This window comes from Triturus cristatus, chromosome 5_2, assembly GCF_964204655.1.
Source record: "Triturus cristatus chromosome 5_2, aTriCri1.1, whole genome shotgun sequence".
Classification (NCBI taxonomy): domain Eukaryota; kingdom Metazoa; phylum Chordata; class Amphibia; order Caudata; family Salamandridae; genus Triturus; species Triturus cristatus.
In genome coordinates, this window is record NC_140588.1 from 544957181 (window position 1) to 544973405 (window position 16225).

The following is a 16225-nucleotide window of genomic DNA, read 5'->3' on the forward strand; positions in this document are numbered from 1 at the left end:
GTATGCACCCTTTACAAGCAGGAACCACAATCCTAGTCATGATAAGTGTAGTTCAGGTCACCCTCTGGTAACTTGGCACAGAGCAGTCAGGCTAACCTACAGCTGCAATGTGTAATGTATTTGAGCTCACACACACAAACACACGCACACACACACACACACACACACATACACACACACACACACACACACAGTTGCACATTAAAAACACCTAAAAAAGACTACACTATTTTAGAAAAATTGTATCCCTTTTACTCTTTCAAACAAGACCAAAACGACAGACATCCAATCAATGGTTCACAAGTTACCATTGCTCAAAGCTATGCATGCAAATACAGTGTTGAAAACACATATGCTTCTACTAGGTCATTTACTCTACCACTAGGAAATTGACAGTGATCCAAGCAGAGGATCAGCAAATTGGTTTTCTCAGCACGTTAGAAGAAATATTTTGCTTCGACAGTCAGGGAAACAGTAGGGCAACTGCAGGTCCCTCAAGACCAGTGGAATTCAGGCAAATCAAGCAGCCCACGATAAGGCACAGGTTGGCTATGGAGACCTTGCGGGTTTCAATACACACAGTACCTTTCTCGGGGGGGTGGAGCTGAGAGGTGAATGGAGCTCATGGTGTTGGAATCTCCTCCATCTGGCAGGCTGTGGTGTTGCTGTGAGCTGGATGAGTCATCCTCATGCTGTGCTGCAGTAGCAGTTGCATTAGCCGCAGCGGGCTGGAGGAAGGGGCAGACACAGCAGTCTCCCTTGATTGTTCTCACACTGAGGATGCCCCTTTACCTCACGGTTGCCAGCGATGTATGCTGAGCCACCCACACTGGGCTGTTGTTGAGCGGTGATGCGGCAAGGCAGGCAAACACAGCAATCTCAGTCAGCAAGTGGGCAAACAGCTGCAGGAACCCTAGCTTGATACCCCTGACTGACTTTGGGTGATCTCAGCAGGGTAGGGCTCTTGGAGAACTGAGTCCAATAGGAGTGGTTCTAGTAGCAAAATCTTTGATGGCCCCGAGACTTCTGGAACAGGGTGTAAGCCAGCAAGCCCTTGGAGGTACTTAAGATGTCTTTATAGAGGATGCAGAGAGTAGATCCAGTCTTTCTCATTATCAAGCAAAAGGCAGCAGGCGGCAGGCCAACACAGCAGGGCAAGTTAGAAACTGGCAGTTCATCCTTCAGCACAGCAATCAGCAGGCAAAGCAGAGCAGTTAGCAAAGTGCAGTCCCTCCTGCAACGCAGCATCACTTCCTGACAGGGTCTCCTCAGGTCCCCAAAGTGAACTGAGTACAGTGAACTGTCAGAGGTCCAGTACTTACACCCATTTTAGCCTTTGAAGCAGGGAGTCTACAATGAAAGGTCTTTGTAGTGCCCTGGCTCCAGACTCACTACAGCAGGGTATGCAGCCCTTTGTGTAGGTACAGAATTTAGACCTTTCAGGTAGAGGTGGCAGCCCCTCCCACACATCCGCTCAGGCAGACCCATCAGCATGCTGATGATCACTCAGGCAAACCTATCTTTTCTTTGTGTGTTCCTGTCTAGAGGGAATGCAGGAAGCCAGCTGTCATCCAGCCAGCTGTGTATTCTAGAGACAGGTAGAAGACACTAAATGGTTTAGGTAAGAAAACGCCAAATTTCTAACAGTCAAATAAACATTCAATTTACCAGTTTTTTTCATATTCACTATACCTATTACCAGTGATCACCATTTATTTCTTATTTTTTCTCATATAACAGTCATAGAAAAAGATGAATTTTATTTAATACATTGCAATACACAGAGCACAAAATATGAACATATCATCACTGTTCATTACAATACATCTCACCCACCTCACGAATAACAAAATTAATTACAGACACAAATAAATGGACACACATGTTACTTATCATATACAAATAAGACAGTTCTGAATTTGAATACTGTTGGAGATGGCCCTTTTTGCAGGGTTGTCCCCAAACTCTTTGCTTCTTCCTCCTATTTTTTTCCTGACCAGCGGTTGTCGGTTTTAGGACTCCGGGTATTCTACCACTGCTATTCAGTGCTAAAGTGCATATGCTGTCTGAGAAATTTGTATCATGGATTGGTGTTTCCAAGATTGGCATATTTGATTTACTAGGCAGTCCCTAGTACTGTGCATTATGTGTGCCCCAGGCCTGTAAATCATTCTACTAGTGGGCCTGCAACACTGACTGTGCCACCCACATGAGTAGCCGAGAAAAGGTAACTCAGTCCTGCCACTGCAGAGTCTGCGCGCAGTTTGTAACTGCCATGTTGACCTGGCAAGTGCACCCAATTGCCAGGCCCTAATCTTCCCTTTTCTCACACATAGTCACTCCTAAGGTAGGCCCAAGGTACCCCTGTGGGCAGGGTGCTGTGTACATTAAAGGTAGGACATGTACTGATGTGTGTGACATGTCCTGGTAGTGAATTACAGTGCATTTCCTTTTTCAATAAGAAAAGACTATCTGTCCCATAGGAAAGCATGGGAGTTAATTTATAACATCTTATAAATATAACTTCTCATTGGGACCAGATAGGAAAATTAAGTTTAGTATGCCTGAACTCAGAATGTTAAAATGCATCTTTTAGTAAGGGTGATTTTTACATTCTGTGTTTGAAAATACCACTTTTAGAAAGTAGGTATTTTCTTCCTTAGCCATCCAGTATGCCTCTGATAGTATGTGTATTGACTGCCTGGCTGTGGAGTGACAGAAGCTGGGGATGTGCAGTGGCTCCAGAGAGTCTGGATAAGTCAGGGCTGGGCTGAATAGACCTGGGCTGCATTCAGAGTAGTGGGAGAAGTTTTCACTAGCACCTGAATAGGCCCGGTCAGCATTTAGAGTAGTGGGAGGAGATTTCCCTTGCACATGAATAGGCCCTGGCTGACTGGAACAATGCTGTCTCCACCTCCAGCTGGGCCAGAGAGGACCAAACTGGTTTGGACTTAGCACAGACACTCTCTGCCTGAGAGGACAAAAGAATTTGGAGTATAAAAATTGGGGCTCAGACCCCAGAACTTGAGAACTCTTTCAGACCAAAATGACTGCCAAGAAGAAGAGCTGGAGAAGCTGTGAGGAGGAACTACCTCTTTGCTGTGTGCTTTGCTGTGTTGGCCTGCAGTGGCTGCTTCTGTCTTGGGCAGTGAAAGGACTGGACTTGAACTTTCTACAATTCCTTTTTGTGAGTTTCTCCATGGGCTTGAGGCAGAGCTGTCCCCTGTTCAAGAAGTCTCAGTAACAGCAAAGATTTGATACTGTGTGTTTTATGCTGCAACAGCAACCCAACGCCATCTACGACTCCGCTGCCAACTCCATGTCCTGAAGGTACCACAGAGGGCACCATCGCAATGCTGCACCATAAGCCTGGTCTCATCGACGATGCCTGCTGATGCTGCCACTGAGCCGCTGCTTGCACCCCGACCTGTGGGCACCGCACTCTTCACATCGTCTCCTTGGTATCCCTGACTACGATTCACTCCTACATCGACGCCGCTGCCTGCACTGTGGTTCAAGGGTACCGCCCGTAAGTTACACAACGCACCGCCCTCATCCCGCACCACAGCCTCGGCCTACCGATGCCGGCGCCATTGACTCCAGTTCGTCAGCCGAAAACAGGGCTTCAGCAACGACAACGCCACTGCTTGCAACGTGACCTGCCAGCATCACGACGAGCACCACTGCACTTCGCACCACAGCACCCGACACCTGCCGATGCCAGCGCTCCTGACTTCAACCACGAGGAGTTCAATCTGCAACACGTGTGAATTCAAGGGGCCGACAACTGCTGCAAAGCCCTCTGGAACTGAAGCCTGCAGACGCCTTGCTTTTGGAGCTCAACGAGAGGTCACTGACGCCCTGGATTTCTAAAGGTGCTGTTTTGCGGGTCTTCCCGACACCGTAGCTGGACCGCGACGCCGCAACTGTTTGGAATTTGTTGTTCTTGACGCCATGATAGCCCCAGATGGAGCTATTGACTTCAAGGAACTTTATTTCAAGTTTATTTGGATAACTGAAGATTTCTAAGTACTGTATTGTGGATTTTTTTAGTTTTTGGTCTTGTCTTAAGTATATAAAAATATTGGTTATTTTTCTAAACTGATGTGGTGTCTTTTTGTAGTGCTTACACTGTGTTACTGTTGGTTATGTGCAAATGCTTTACACACTGCCTCTAAGATAAGCCTGCCTGCTCGTGCCAAGCTACCAAGGGGGTGAGCAGGGGTAATTTTAGGAGTGTAACTCCCTTATATGAATAGAAGGAAGGGTCCCTACTTGGACAAAAGGTACAAACCCTTGCCAACTAGAGACCCCCATTTCTAACAAATACCCAAGAGGAAATGCTCTTTATCACTGATTTACTACCTCAATGTGAATTTCTCCTTAATGGGCTTTTCAGCCACACAGTGCCGAGCTGATTGGGAACCAAGGCTTTTACTCTGTTGCTATTCAATAACATCCACTAAAGGTCCCAACACTCCTTAATATCATGCACTTTTTTGGCTGAAGATGTGTCAACACGTTTCGAACCCTTCATAATTCAAGGTTCTCATTAGGACTCAGAAATGACGTCAACTCATATTCATACCATCAGTGGACAGGAATGCACTTTGGAATTAAACCATCCAGCTTAGTGGACCACTCTTGCAGTTAACAACTTGTATTTGTCTTGAGACCAATTTGCATATCTCTGATGGTAGAATCAATTCAATGGTTAAAGGCTTAAATGCAATATACGGTGGAATGAGAAGGTTTAGTTCTGGACCTGACGTTGGGTTGAGCCAGGTTTGAGATAGGAAGAGAATGTCCATATAACTTTGTAAGATCACAACTGCTCTATCAGTTGCGTGCTCAGCATCTGATTTGCAATTGCGCAGCATGCATTTTTAGGTTAGGTATTGCTTTGAGAGTTACTGTGGTGGACGTGTGTTTATTGCAATCGGATCAGGATGTTTTGATTGACTTGTAGACGGTTGTATCTGTGGTTATTGAAGTTGGATGTCTTGACGATCTGGATGTTGGATGTAGTGTCATGGGGAGTTTTATGTACGGCCTGATAGCATAAAAGCAGAGTGTTTATTTCTTCTTCTGAGAGGCAATTGCTTTTTCTTCTAGGCCTGTGAAGTTTGTTATCACAGTGAGTGGTGAGTCTGCTGTTATGGCTAGCTTTTCTGCTAGAAGGGGATTAAGTAAACTTAGTGGTAGGCACGTAAATTTTCTCCAAGGTGGGTAGTAGAGTGATGGATTTCTTCTTGACCCATTCTACATCCTCTCTGAGTAATTGCAAGCTGTCGTTGATTTGGTTTACGGATATTTTGTGTGTTTGGCACTGACAAATTACAATATCTTTCTGTGTGACTGTTTGCAAATTTGTGGGATTGGTCTGTTTCTTTTTGCTTCTATCACCTGCTCTTTTTCTGGGGATGTTTTTTGGGCACTGACCCACTTCCTGTTGTTAAGTAGTTGCTCCTTCGGCTGACAGGGATGATTGTCTACAACGCCCTACAGTCACTAGGGTGACTGTAGGGCGGTGTAGACTTCAGGGCTCTGATTGCTGTTGGGTGTGATTCTTAGAGTGGAGTTGGTCGTTTCAGGATTCAGGGTAATGGATAGACGATGGAGTATGAGATGGGTAAATAACTTTAGCCTGGGTTGCTACTTGCCCTTTCATGTCACTAAAAAGTCAAATGCTTCCAGATCATTGTCCATTGCTTGGTTAACGATGTTGCCCTTTTGTAAATCAAGATGGTAGCTTTCACTTTGATTGAGAGGGGAGGGTGATTTTATAAGTTTGGGACCATAGGGGATGTTTTGTGTGATGATGCCTGCCTTGAAGGAATAAATCACATTCCTCCATTTTGCTGAGTGTTTCATGTGGAATTTCAGATTGGTCTTAATGACTCCTTTTGAGAGGCAGAAATAGGAGTTAGATATGGGAGGTTCAGGGTTGCTACTTAAGAGTGTTTTGTTTGGATTTGTTGGTTTTATTTTTGAATAATTCAGGTGGGTAGTTGATTCTGAATGAGTTAATTCCTGAGGGGAACATAGAGAGAGCATCTGAGTTGATGTGGTTCGGCATATTTCTATATTAGTGAAGCCTGGGTTGGATTCCCTGTGTTTGGAAAGTGGACCAGACAAATGCCGGATTTGCATAAAGGTTTTGACTTACACTCAAGCAGTAATTAAAAGGTCAGCATAGTTATTTTGCCAAGATAATTCCTATTTTGAGCACAAATACATGGTATGTGTCATATATTAAAAAGCTGAAAGAAACAAATGAAAATGATTAAAATTAAAAGTGTTGATTTCATCGATGTGAAAAATATGGTGTATGGTAACGCAAAAACAAATAGGTATATTTTGCAGCAGAAAACATGCCAATAAGAACCAATGACATTTAAGTTTAAACATAGAACTAATATAAATACTTTGCAAATTAAATAACCACTATAAAAAGGACACAAAAAGTGCATTACTTTCAGCAAGAACAACAACACTTCTAGAAGGCTGCATTCTACCAGATTCTACAAAGAAACCTACTCAAACGAAAATAAAGCCTACTCTAAAAAATAAGTAGTATAAAATAAATAAGATATAACTAAAAAACACAAACCGACAAACTTTAATTTAAACCAGAAAATGTATATAATGCTTTTTATTTATATTTCCCAAATATAGCAAACAACAACACAGCAAAGGCAATAATTAGAAGATGAAAATAGAAATAACATCTTTCAAAATCCAAACTCAAAGAACCAAAATAACTATATACTATAAAAATAAAACACTTTTGCAAACATATCATTTTAACAATTGTGTTTTGAAACAGGCAAAAATCAAGCACATGTCCCACAATGTTACAAGAAAAACGAAGACCTTAACAAACACCTTTAAAAAGAAAACATCATATATGTAAGAAAAAAACGTAATAATGCAAGTTTAAATATTATTGCTTCATTAAAATATAGTGAGTACAAACATGTAAATACATAATTTCAAATCCCACAGATACTGTGTTGGAAAGAGCAACTTACATCAAATCTCAAAAGGAAAACTGTTATTGACTAATACTGGATAAACTTATGCTTATGGGATATACTTTACTGACTTGTGTTTCAAAACCTTATTGAACCTAGCACTAACTCACAAGAACCCACTAACATAATGTACATAAGGAGAGAAAAATAAATGTTTCTGGGGCTGTAATGCCAGGGACATATGCAAGAGAGCACAAACACAGAAAATATATATTGGAAATGTGCAAAGTATTATTTGAATACATGTTATGGGAGGGATATGACTAAAAAAAAGATTGTACAAAATGTCTGTGAGCATAATCACCCACAAACATTAGAGAAATCAGATTTAAAAAGACCTTATGGAAGCAAGCACAAGCTTACAGGAACCGATTATTGTAATGTGCATAGGGAGAGCAAAAGAACAGTTTCTGGGGCTGTAGTGCCAGAGACATGTACATATAGACATATAGACATGTGCAAAAAAAGACAATGGGTGGAATTTTTGAAATGACCTCAGGCACTGGCTGCACCACAGTCCATTGTTATTTTGCAATGCCACCTCATTTGGACCCAGACATATTGAAATCAGTCCTAACACTGCTCGAATATGAACTGTTTAGCTGGAAATGCCAGGACAGGTCCTCCTTGAACCGGAACACAAGCAACCCAAGATCAGTAGGGTGCAGCTTGGTTCCAGTAGCAGTGCATCTAGAGAACCCATATCTAGGCATGTCCGTCACACTAAAGCCATTGCACCGAAGTACACAAAAAAGTAATGGATTGTATTCTTGAGCTAATTTCAGGCACTGGGTTGCATCCCAGTCTATTGTTATTTGCCACAACATGCCACCTAATTTTGGACCCTCTATTTGCAAATCAGTCTTGACTCTGCTCCAACAGAAACAGTCTACCTCAAACTGCCATGCCAGGTTCTCCCTGATCTGCAACACAATCTATCCAAGAACAGTTCTGCACCAGGCTACGCAGCCCACCAACCCCTAAACATGGCAAAAACAGTCTTGGGTGAATGGTCACAAGTGCAGATGTGTCATCTCTTTTCCTCCTTTCTGAGTTCATAAGCAAGGGGTGGAAAAATTAAGAGAATAGATTAATGGAAACACAATTACAATATTTTTCACCAAAGCTGAGAGTAGTGGGAGGCAATGTGTGGAATTGAACCGTATCTGAACACTGCAGCCAGGGCCATGTGCAATAAAGATATGTGACAACTTACTGAACAAGCACGTTAGTGAGTAACCAGAATTACTCAAACTCAAAGCTAGCAACATTACATAGATCGCTGATTGTTGCATAATTTGCATAAAAGATTATTCTTGCAATAGTTTGATATTTCTATTAAAAATTAATGAGATATTCAAAAGAAATGATAACCATTGTCCATCCCAATAGGGTTGTGCAATATCCAAGCATTGTAAAGACTTGGTATGAATAAAAAAAGTAGGATGAAGCTGTTTTACTTGATTTGAATTACCATTCTCCACATGTTGGTATGGCAATAATGCAGTGTTCAAACTCATTATTGCTAGACAATGGGAATCAAGTAATCACCCTGATGGATTTCTTTGCAAAGGAAAACACAAAAATGCATTTTGACTCAAATTTAGCTACATGTAAGATCACTGAACCTAGTGGCTGCATAATGTGCATCATGCCAAGCCGGCGTGTAAGCAACGAAGCAGCATGATCACACTCAACAGTAGCTCTATGTCATGGTTAGGGTCACTGGGATTACGCAGCAGGGGAGGACCACATTATGCAGTCAAATATAGTAACCCAAACATAATGACCCTTCTAGCAACTCCTCAAGAGTCTGTAACTACTGATACAAATGTGTCAGAAATCATTGGGTTCATCCACAAGACCATTATTAGTTTTTCCAATGTAACTCAGATTTTGCTTATGACTTAGCAATAAGAAAAAGATATGAACAATTGCAACTGCATGAATCAAAACGATCTTAAGGAGGTAATCTCATTGGATGCTCATACAGTTTTTACAGTGAATAGAAAAAGCTCCCAGTCTCATCATAAAGCTCTTAGGTTAACGATAAAAACTGCCAGATTCAGACTGTGATTAGGGGTGGGCGGAATTTGCGAAAGCGACTTTCGCAAATTATCGCGAAAATGTTAAAAATCTCCGCAAACAAGCGGAAATATCGCGAAGATGCGGAAGTTTTTTTCCCGCCCGTTCGCGATAATTTCTGCATGGTTGCGTGTCGCTAACTTACCCCTGCGGTTGCTCGCGGGAGCGGCCATCTTGTTTTCAGTTGTCTCGCGGTGCATGATCGCGAGAAGAAAGACGTGATCGTGCGACGCATGATGTCACTGCGGACGCGAACTGTCGCGAGACAGCGCAAATGGCTAAAACAATACAACATCTGATGGAGAACGCGACCGGATCGGGAAAACTTGTCGGCGAATGCGGGGATTCAGGTAAGGCGATCGCGCGCGCGCGAGAATGTATTATTTTACAGCGCGAGCAAGAACCAAATTATCGCAAAGCTGCGGAATGCGGAAATTTTGACATTTCCGCGCTCTCCGCGGAACGCGGAAATGCCAAATTATCGCAAATTCCGCGAACGGAACAGAAATTTTGCCCAGGCCTAACTGTGATGCACTTATAAATATATTTAAAAAAATTAAAAGAGTCAAGAAAGAAGAAAGTTTAAACAAGTCAGTGTACAAATTCATGCACTACTTATTGAATGATGCTGGATTTTGTGAGGGCCATCAGTTTTTATGAAGCACTCAGTTCTTCTAAATCCAAGACAGATGTAAAGGACAACAGCAGGGCCTGTCCTACTTGGCCCTCTAACAGGATCAATCAAAAGTTTGTAATGCTGTGTTCTTCTCCATTTCCTCTATCTAGAATATAAATGTATGTGAAGTATGTTCAGCAGCTGATGGCGACTGAAACGAGCTCATCAGGTTTCACTAACATTGTTCCATCAGGAGAGTAATCAGAGCTGTCCCCACTTACCAAAACTACTAGACACTACAGGGCTCCTTAAAACATATGTGGTCCAGCCACTGCGAGGGCACAGAACAATAGGCTTTATTACTCACTGTGAACCTGATTTCCTTACCATGAATAGAGTCCTGTAGTTCTCAATTAACCGTTGGATCACTGTGATGATAGCTGCACTGTCTTCAATCCCCAAAGAATGTAAGTTGTAGTCCTTCTCTGCAACTTTCTCTCTTTGCAAAAGATTTGGCCCAAAGATAGTGGCCAGGTTGCCAATAGTCATTTTATTGCCAGGAATCTAAGAGACAGGAAAGTGAAAGTTATCAGCTCTGCAATGGATACATCACTAGAATAATAAGTAACAATGACTTTCATAATTCAGCAAAAAGCAATAGCTGATTCAATATGAGATCTTACTAAATTGATTGTACTGGCCCTATGCTAAGAGCACAACAGTTGTTTTTTATTATTCTTAAATAACTCCATGAAGCAAGAGAATATTAAGCAAACATTTCCCATAGTATTTTACTCAATATTTATTTCAGAAATGTTACCATGTATTGGGATTCCTCAAAATGGATAGTATTCCCTAGAAGGTATGAATCAGTAGGTTGACCCAAAAGAATTACATCAGAAAATACGGTTGCATATTACTTTACTGTAGCCATATCCTAATTCATAAACTGTAAATACAAGTCTACTTCAACAAGCATTACCTGGGATTTTGATTGAGAGTGAGTATACTCCTTATAAAGAGCAATCAAACTAGGTTAATCATAGAGCAGAAAAAGTATGTCGGATCCATTTTGTATTTTTTTAATTTACACACTTTAGATTGTTAGCATTATATTCACGGTATAAAATGCAGTTCAAGCTGTACATATACTACATCAAAAGTAGTTTTCTATGTGCAAGTCTAGCTTATTGCTTGGACTTTGAGATATCTATTGGACCTGCTGTTAAGAATAACCATGGTTTACAGAGGTTATGACAGGCAGAGCCCCATGGCAGAGTCACATGGAGATGGCTATTTGAACTTTGCCACAGTAAGATTAGATATTCATAATTTTCAGAAAGCTTTAAATTACATTCTGGGTCATCAAAGTTAGAAAACTTTAAATTGAGAGGGCAAAGCCTTCAGAAGCAGGTTGCTTTAATTCAGAAGTGGGATTGAATTACAACAGTCCAGCAGGGGTTGGGCTGGCACAAGATTGATGGTGCAGACTAATAGTGTGCTTCTGTGATTAGCATTAATATAAATGATCCAATTTTCAAATGAAAGCCAGAATGCAGTTAAGCAGTGAATTAACATCATGATCTGCATACAAAATTGGATTTGAAAATATACATTTACCCAAGGATTGAATGATCTATTTCCTCCAACATAAAGGCAAGAAGGTGCCTGCTTTCTTTTATGTGCATTTTCAGGATTGACTATTAATTAGCTGAGTTTCTAAAGTGCAAACATAATCATATGGGTATCAGATAGGATGGAGGTAAGTGCCTCATAATAGACAGTATCAGGGCCCATGGAAAGACTGAGGATAGCTGACATATGCTGCACTGACTACCAAGTTTTTTGCTAGAGGATTCTCTAGAGCTTCATTCTCTTTGTCACTCTGGCATAAACAACCTGGACAGTCCCAGGGTCCCTGTAATTACAATGTGTTGGCTCCTCTGTAAGTGCAGAAGAACCCTTCTCAACATCTCACACAAACTTGCATTTATTTCTGTTGAGTGTCACCATTTGTTTTTTTTAGAAGTTATTTTTATTGGCTTTAAAAGCAAACAACATTGCATATGGTACAGTCAGATAACCAAACAACCTCCTAGGTAAAGGACTCCACACCCCCTCCCATGGAATCCCTTCCCCCCCACTTGGTGGGGCATTTAACCATGTCCCTCTCTCAAGGTTAGCCCTCTCTTTACCATTCCTCCAGTGGGCGCTAACTATAGACATTGCTACATGCTGAGCCACACAGTTCCTTATCCAGTAAACGGTAAACTCTCCATTTACCCAAGAAACTATTACATTTCTTGGGGCAACTCCAATCCTTGTATACCACGTTTTCTGCTTCCATACAAATGTTCATGCATTCGTCCCACATCGTTTGTGTTGGGACTCGTTTCTGACCTCACATTTTGGCCATATGCCTCTTTGCAACAATAAACCCAACAAATAAAACCCCAGTGGTATTCTGGGAATATCATAATCATTTCGGATCCCCAAGTAGTACCAGTTAGGGCATCTTAGGAATGTCAATGTTGAGTTCCATAACAGCCTCCAGTCCTGTATCACTGTCCCCCAGTATGTGCTAATCCTGGGGTATCCCCAGATTGCTTGTAGGAATGTGCCCTCTACAGTGGTGCACTGTATACAGTTAGGGTTGGCAGCTCTCCCCATTTTAAATAATCTGCTTTTGTTAAAATAGGATTGATTTAGTATTTTTAATTGTATTAACCTCAGCCACACTTTGATGGCTACATCCCTCAGGTACATCATGGCTGCATCCTAGTCAATATCTTCTAGGGCTCCTATCTCTATCTTCCACTTAAACAACAGGTTTTGTAGATTTTTGGATTGTTATTAATAATGGTGTGGTAGAGGTGTGAAACTGCCCTCTGAGTGATCTTGCCCCTCAGCAACCAGTTTTCCAACTAGCTGTACTTGGGGTCATCTATCCAGCTCAATTTTTCTGACTCAAGTGTATGCAGCAATTGAATGTAAACAGTGGCCGGTGACGTTTGTGCCGGTTTCGATACATGCAGCATAGCGGGGACCCACGCCTTCAAGAAATAAGAGTAGATTTAATGCAAAGGAATAATCTACTACGAAGGGAAGTGTGATTGGATTTTTTCGCGTTGAAGCCCTTGACAAGTACACGCCTTGGAAAACTTCACTTCGGGCATAGTCGCCCTAATACAGCGTCAACCGGTTTTTCAAGAAACAAACCACGCCTCGTCTTGTTATCAATGACGAGTCTTACTTCCAGCAGACAAATAGATCGGTTGATCTATTTTTCATAAAAACAAGCTTGTTGGTCCTGAGGAGAACACCAATAATTGGACTGGGGTGTTCAAAACGCGTCGACCTATCTTTTGTGACCTATTGAGTGTTTCTATACGTTGGAATACATTTTTTGATTTTGGTAGTCTTTGTGAAATGTGCACACCGTAGGTCTTATTGTGTTCTAAAAATAATTTTATGGTTAATAAATTGCAGCTTTTGTATTGTATGGGGATGTGAAAGGTAGAATGGCCGTGAGGCTGCTGGAGTGAATGAGAGATTGTTTGAATGTTGTGAGTGATTTAAATTTTGACAATGTGTTCATAGCATGACTGCTGATATGAGAAAAGTGTGTAATAGGAATGTGCGGGATTGAATTGATTTGATATGTTTAATTATTGTAATGATTTTGAATAATTGATCAAAATGATTTTGTGGTTTAATAAATGTTGATAGATTCACAAACTGTGAAGAAAAAGGTCTAGTGGTCATTTTGTTTGATTCAATGTGACACTTTAAAAACAAAATTGAAGAAATTATCAGTATTGGCATTTCGTTGTTCTTTTGGTTCTGTAGGTAGATCAAATCCCCATTCATTAATGGCCTTAAGTTGTGTAGCCCTATAGTACGCCCTCATTTCGTGAAGTGCGATAGGTCGACCTATACAAAGTTTGCAGGGGCATCATCGGTGCACTTTTATTCCAGAGAAACCTTTGTAGATTATATTTATCCTGCCAAAGTAGGCCTCTGGTACTTCAAAGTGGTTATTCTGTAGTATAGGGAGAAATCTGGGCAAGCTAATGATTTTTAAAAGAGAGGCTCTACTAAGAATCCTCAGGGGGAGGGTACACCACCTATCTATGTCTGATTTAAACTCCTGCAGGACCTTATCAAGATTCCATTCCAGGAATCAATTCCTGTTGGTTGTTACCTTGATACCCAGCGCCCCCTTGAGAGACACAAAAGTTCCTGAGCACACCATCTACTCCATCCCAGTTTTCAATCTTGTAAAGTGTGGAATTATCATAGTTAATGTGGTACTCAGAATAAGTCTCCAAATTGCGAAATATTGACAGGATCACCATCACTGGGCTGGTGAGATAAATGAAGACATCATGTGCGTAAAGCAAAATCCTTTCTGGTTTTCTTGTCACTTCTGGGAACAAAGTTATGTCAGCTCTGCATCACACACAACAAGCCAGGATCTCCAGGCATGGTACTCATAACAAAGGGGAAAGTGGGCACCCCTGCCTCATCCCTCTTCCCAGCTCAAACTTATCTGGCAATACCCAGTTTACTCTCACTGCTGTTGTATAAGCCTAGTAGATCAGGGCTACCCATTTACAGAACTTTGGGCTGAACCAAAGCATCTCAGGGTCCAATGTAAGTATTGCCGATCTAAGTATATAGAATCAAAAGCCTTTTCAGCATCCCATAAAAGGATAGCCCTGGATTCATCAAGTCAGACAAGCAACCATCTAAGGTTAAGGCAAGTGGCCCTCCCTGGCATAAATCCTGTCTGGTCTTCATGTATAAGGGAGATAATCACCCTGGCCACCTTAGTTGTGGGGATCTTAGCCAAAATTTGTCTTTCTGTTTTCAAGAGTGAAATAGGCTTGTAGGAGGCATAGAGGACTCAGGGCTTACCCTATTTAGGAATCACAACTATAATCGTGTGATTAAGATCTGGTGGGAGCTTCCCCTATACCTGGCAGCATGGAACAGGCTTGTAAGGTGTGGCTTGAGGAGTGGAGCAAGGCGCGTAAACTACGCTACTGGGAGGCCATTTGCTCACAGTGTTCTCCATTTTCATACTTGCCAGCACATCCCCATTCTCTCTGAGGGACTGACTCTAGTGCTTTGTGATTTATCTCTTCTAAAAGCAGAACCCAGCACTCCCCTAGAAATGCTTCTATATCTTGTTTGGAGCGTTCTTCCCTCACTGAGTAAAGCTTTTTTAAGTACTGTGCAATACCTATACTATATCCCTGTCTGTATGGGCAAGTTCCATGGCTTCTTCCCCTCTCCTACCCAGCAATGCCAATAGGCAAACTGGCCTATTTCGTGCTTCGTATAACTTCCTCTGAATAGAAAGGTATTAGTTATGAGCTGCATTATGAGTGAGGTTATGAAGTTGTTCTCGGACCACCACCAGCTGCCAGTATAATCCTTTTTGTGTCCACTCTCATTCCAGTCCACTGGGTTGGTTCTCTAGGACAAGCATCTGTCCTTCTTTGTCTTTCCTCTTTATGACTTTATATTTAGGCACTGTCTTATATGCCTTCCACAATGTTACTGGTATGCTCACTGAATCCTTATTTTCCTCGAAGTACATCCTAGAGTCAACATGTAGGGTCCAGACAATATCTTTGTCTTGTAGCCATCAGTTCCCTCCAGACTCAAGCAGTGCCCCAACCATGTGTACCTACTATGACCTGCAATGGTGAGTAGTCTGACATGCTTCGTGGCAGGTAGTCCACTTTCCTCACCCATTGTACCTTGCCTGCCTTGATAAACATGTAATCAAGTCTTGAGAGAGACCCTGGGGCCACTGATAGGAACAAGTAGTGTCTATATGTTGCAGGTCTAACTCTTCACATGCCCACTAGTTCCATTGTACTCACAAAGATTACAAGACCCATGGGAGCTTGTTGTGACCGCTCACAAGGCGGGTGTCTTTAAAGGTGGCTGCGCATTACATCATTAAGATCACCACCCATCATATGTAAGTCCATCCTGAATCTTACAAAAGAGGCCCCAGTCCACATTTGTTATAAGAAGTTCCTTTCTATTCCTCCTTCCCTGTATGGCTATGTAGCAACCTCAGGGTCTATCCATTGGTTCTCAACTTGAAAATCGATTTGTTTCTTTGACAGGATGGCAAACCCCCTTCAATCCCCCCATGTAGCCTGCATTTGCCAACAAAAAGTTTCAACCTCTGTGGCGACACTTACAAATTACAATCCCCAGCAGGTGTGTTTCTTGTAGTAGCACTATGTCTAGGGTGTGTCACTGAAGGTATTGCGCTATCACCCCCTTTTGATCTTGCAGCCCAACCCATTCATGTTCCATGAAAGGACCTTCAACAGGTCAGCTTTGTATCACATAAATAGTGCTGAACACGGTGATGTGGCCAGGAAGTTTTCCATTTGCCACCGAGGTCTCCTTAGTTCTCTATACCTCTCCTATTCGTGTTATCCATAGTGTATACAGT

At 41.9% G+C, this 16225-nt stretch overlaps 1 protein-coding gene across 5 annotated transcripts in view; it reads right to left on the reverse strand.

The window, feature by feature from the left end:
* The window catches only part of LOC146823290 (rho GTPase-activating protein 6-like), a 1132600-nt gene that overhangs the window by 135122 nt on the left and 981253 nt on the right, over positions 1 to 16225 (reverse strand). For all 5 annotated transcript variants that reach the window (XM_085607628.1, XM_085607627.1, XM_085607629.1 and 2 more), the window contains one exon: positions 10126 to 10302. In XM_085607628.1, coding sequence (XP_085463754.1) covers positions 10126 to 10302 — 177 coding nt within the window. The remainder of the gene's footprint in view (positions 1 to 10125; positions 10303 to 16225) is intronic.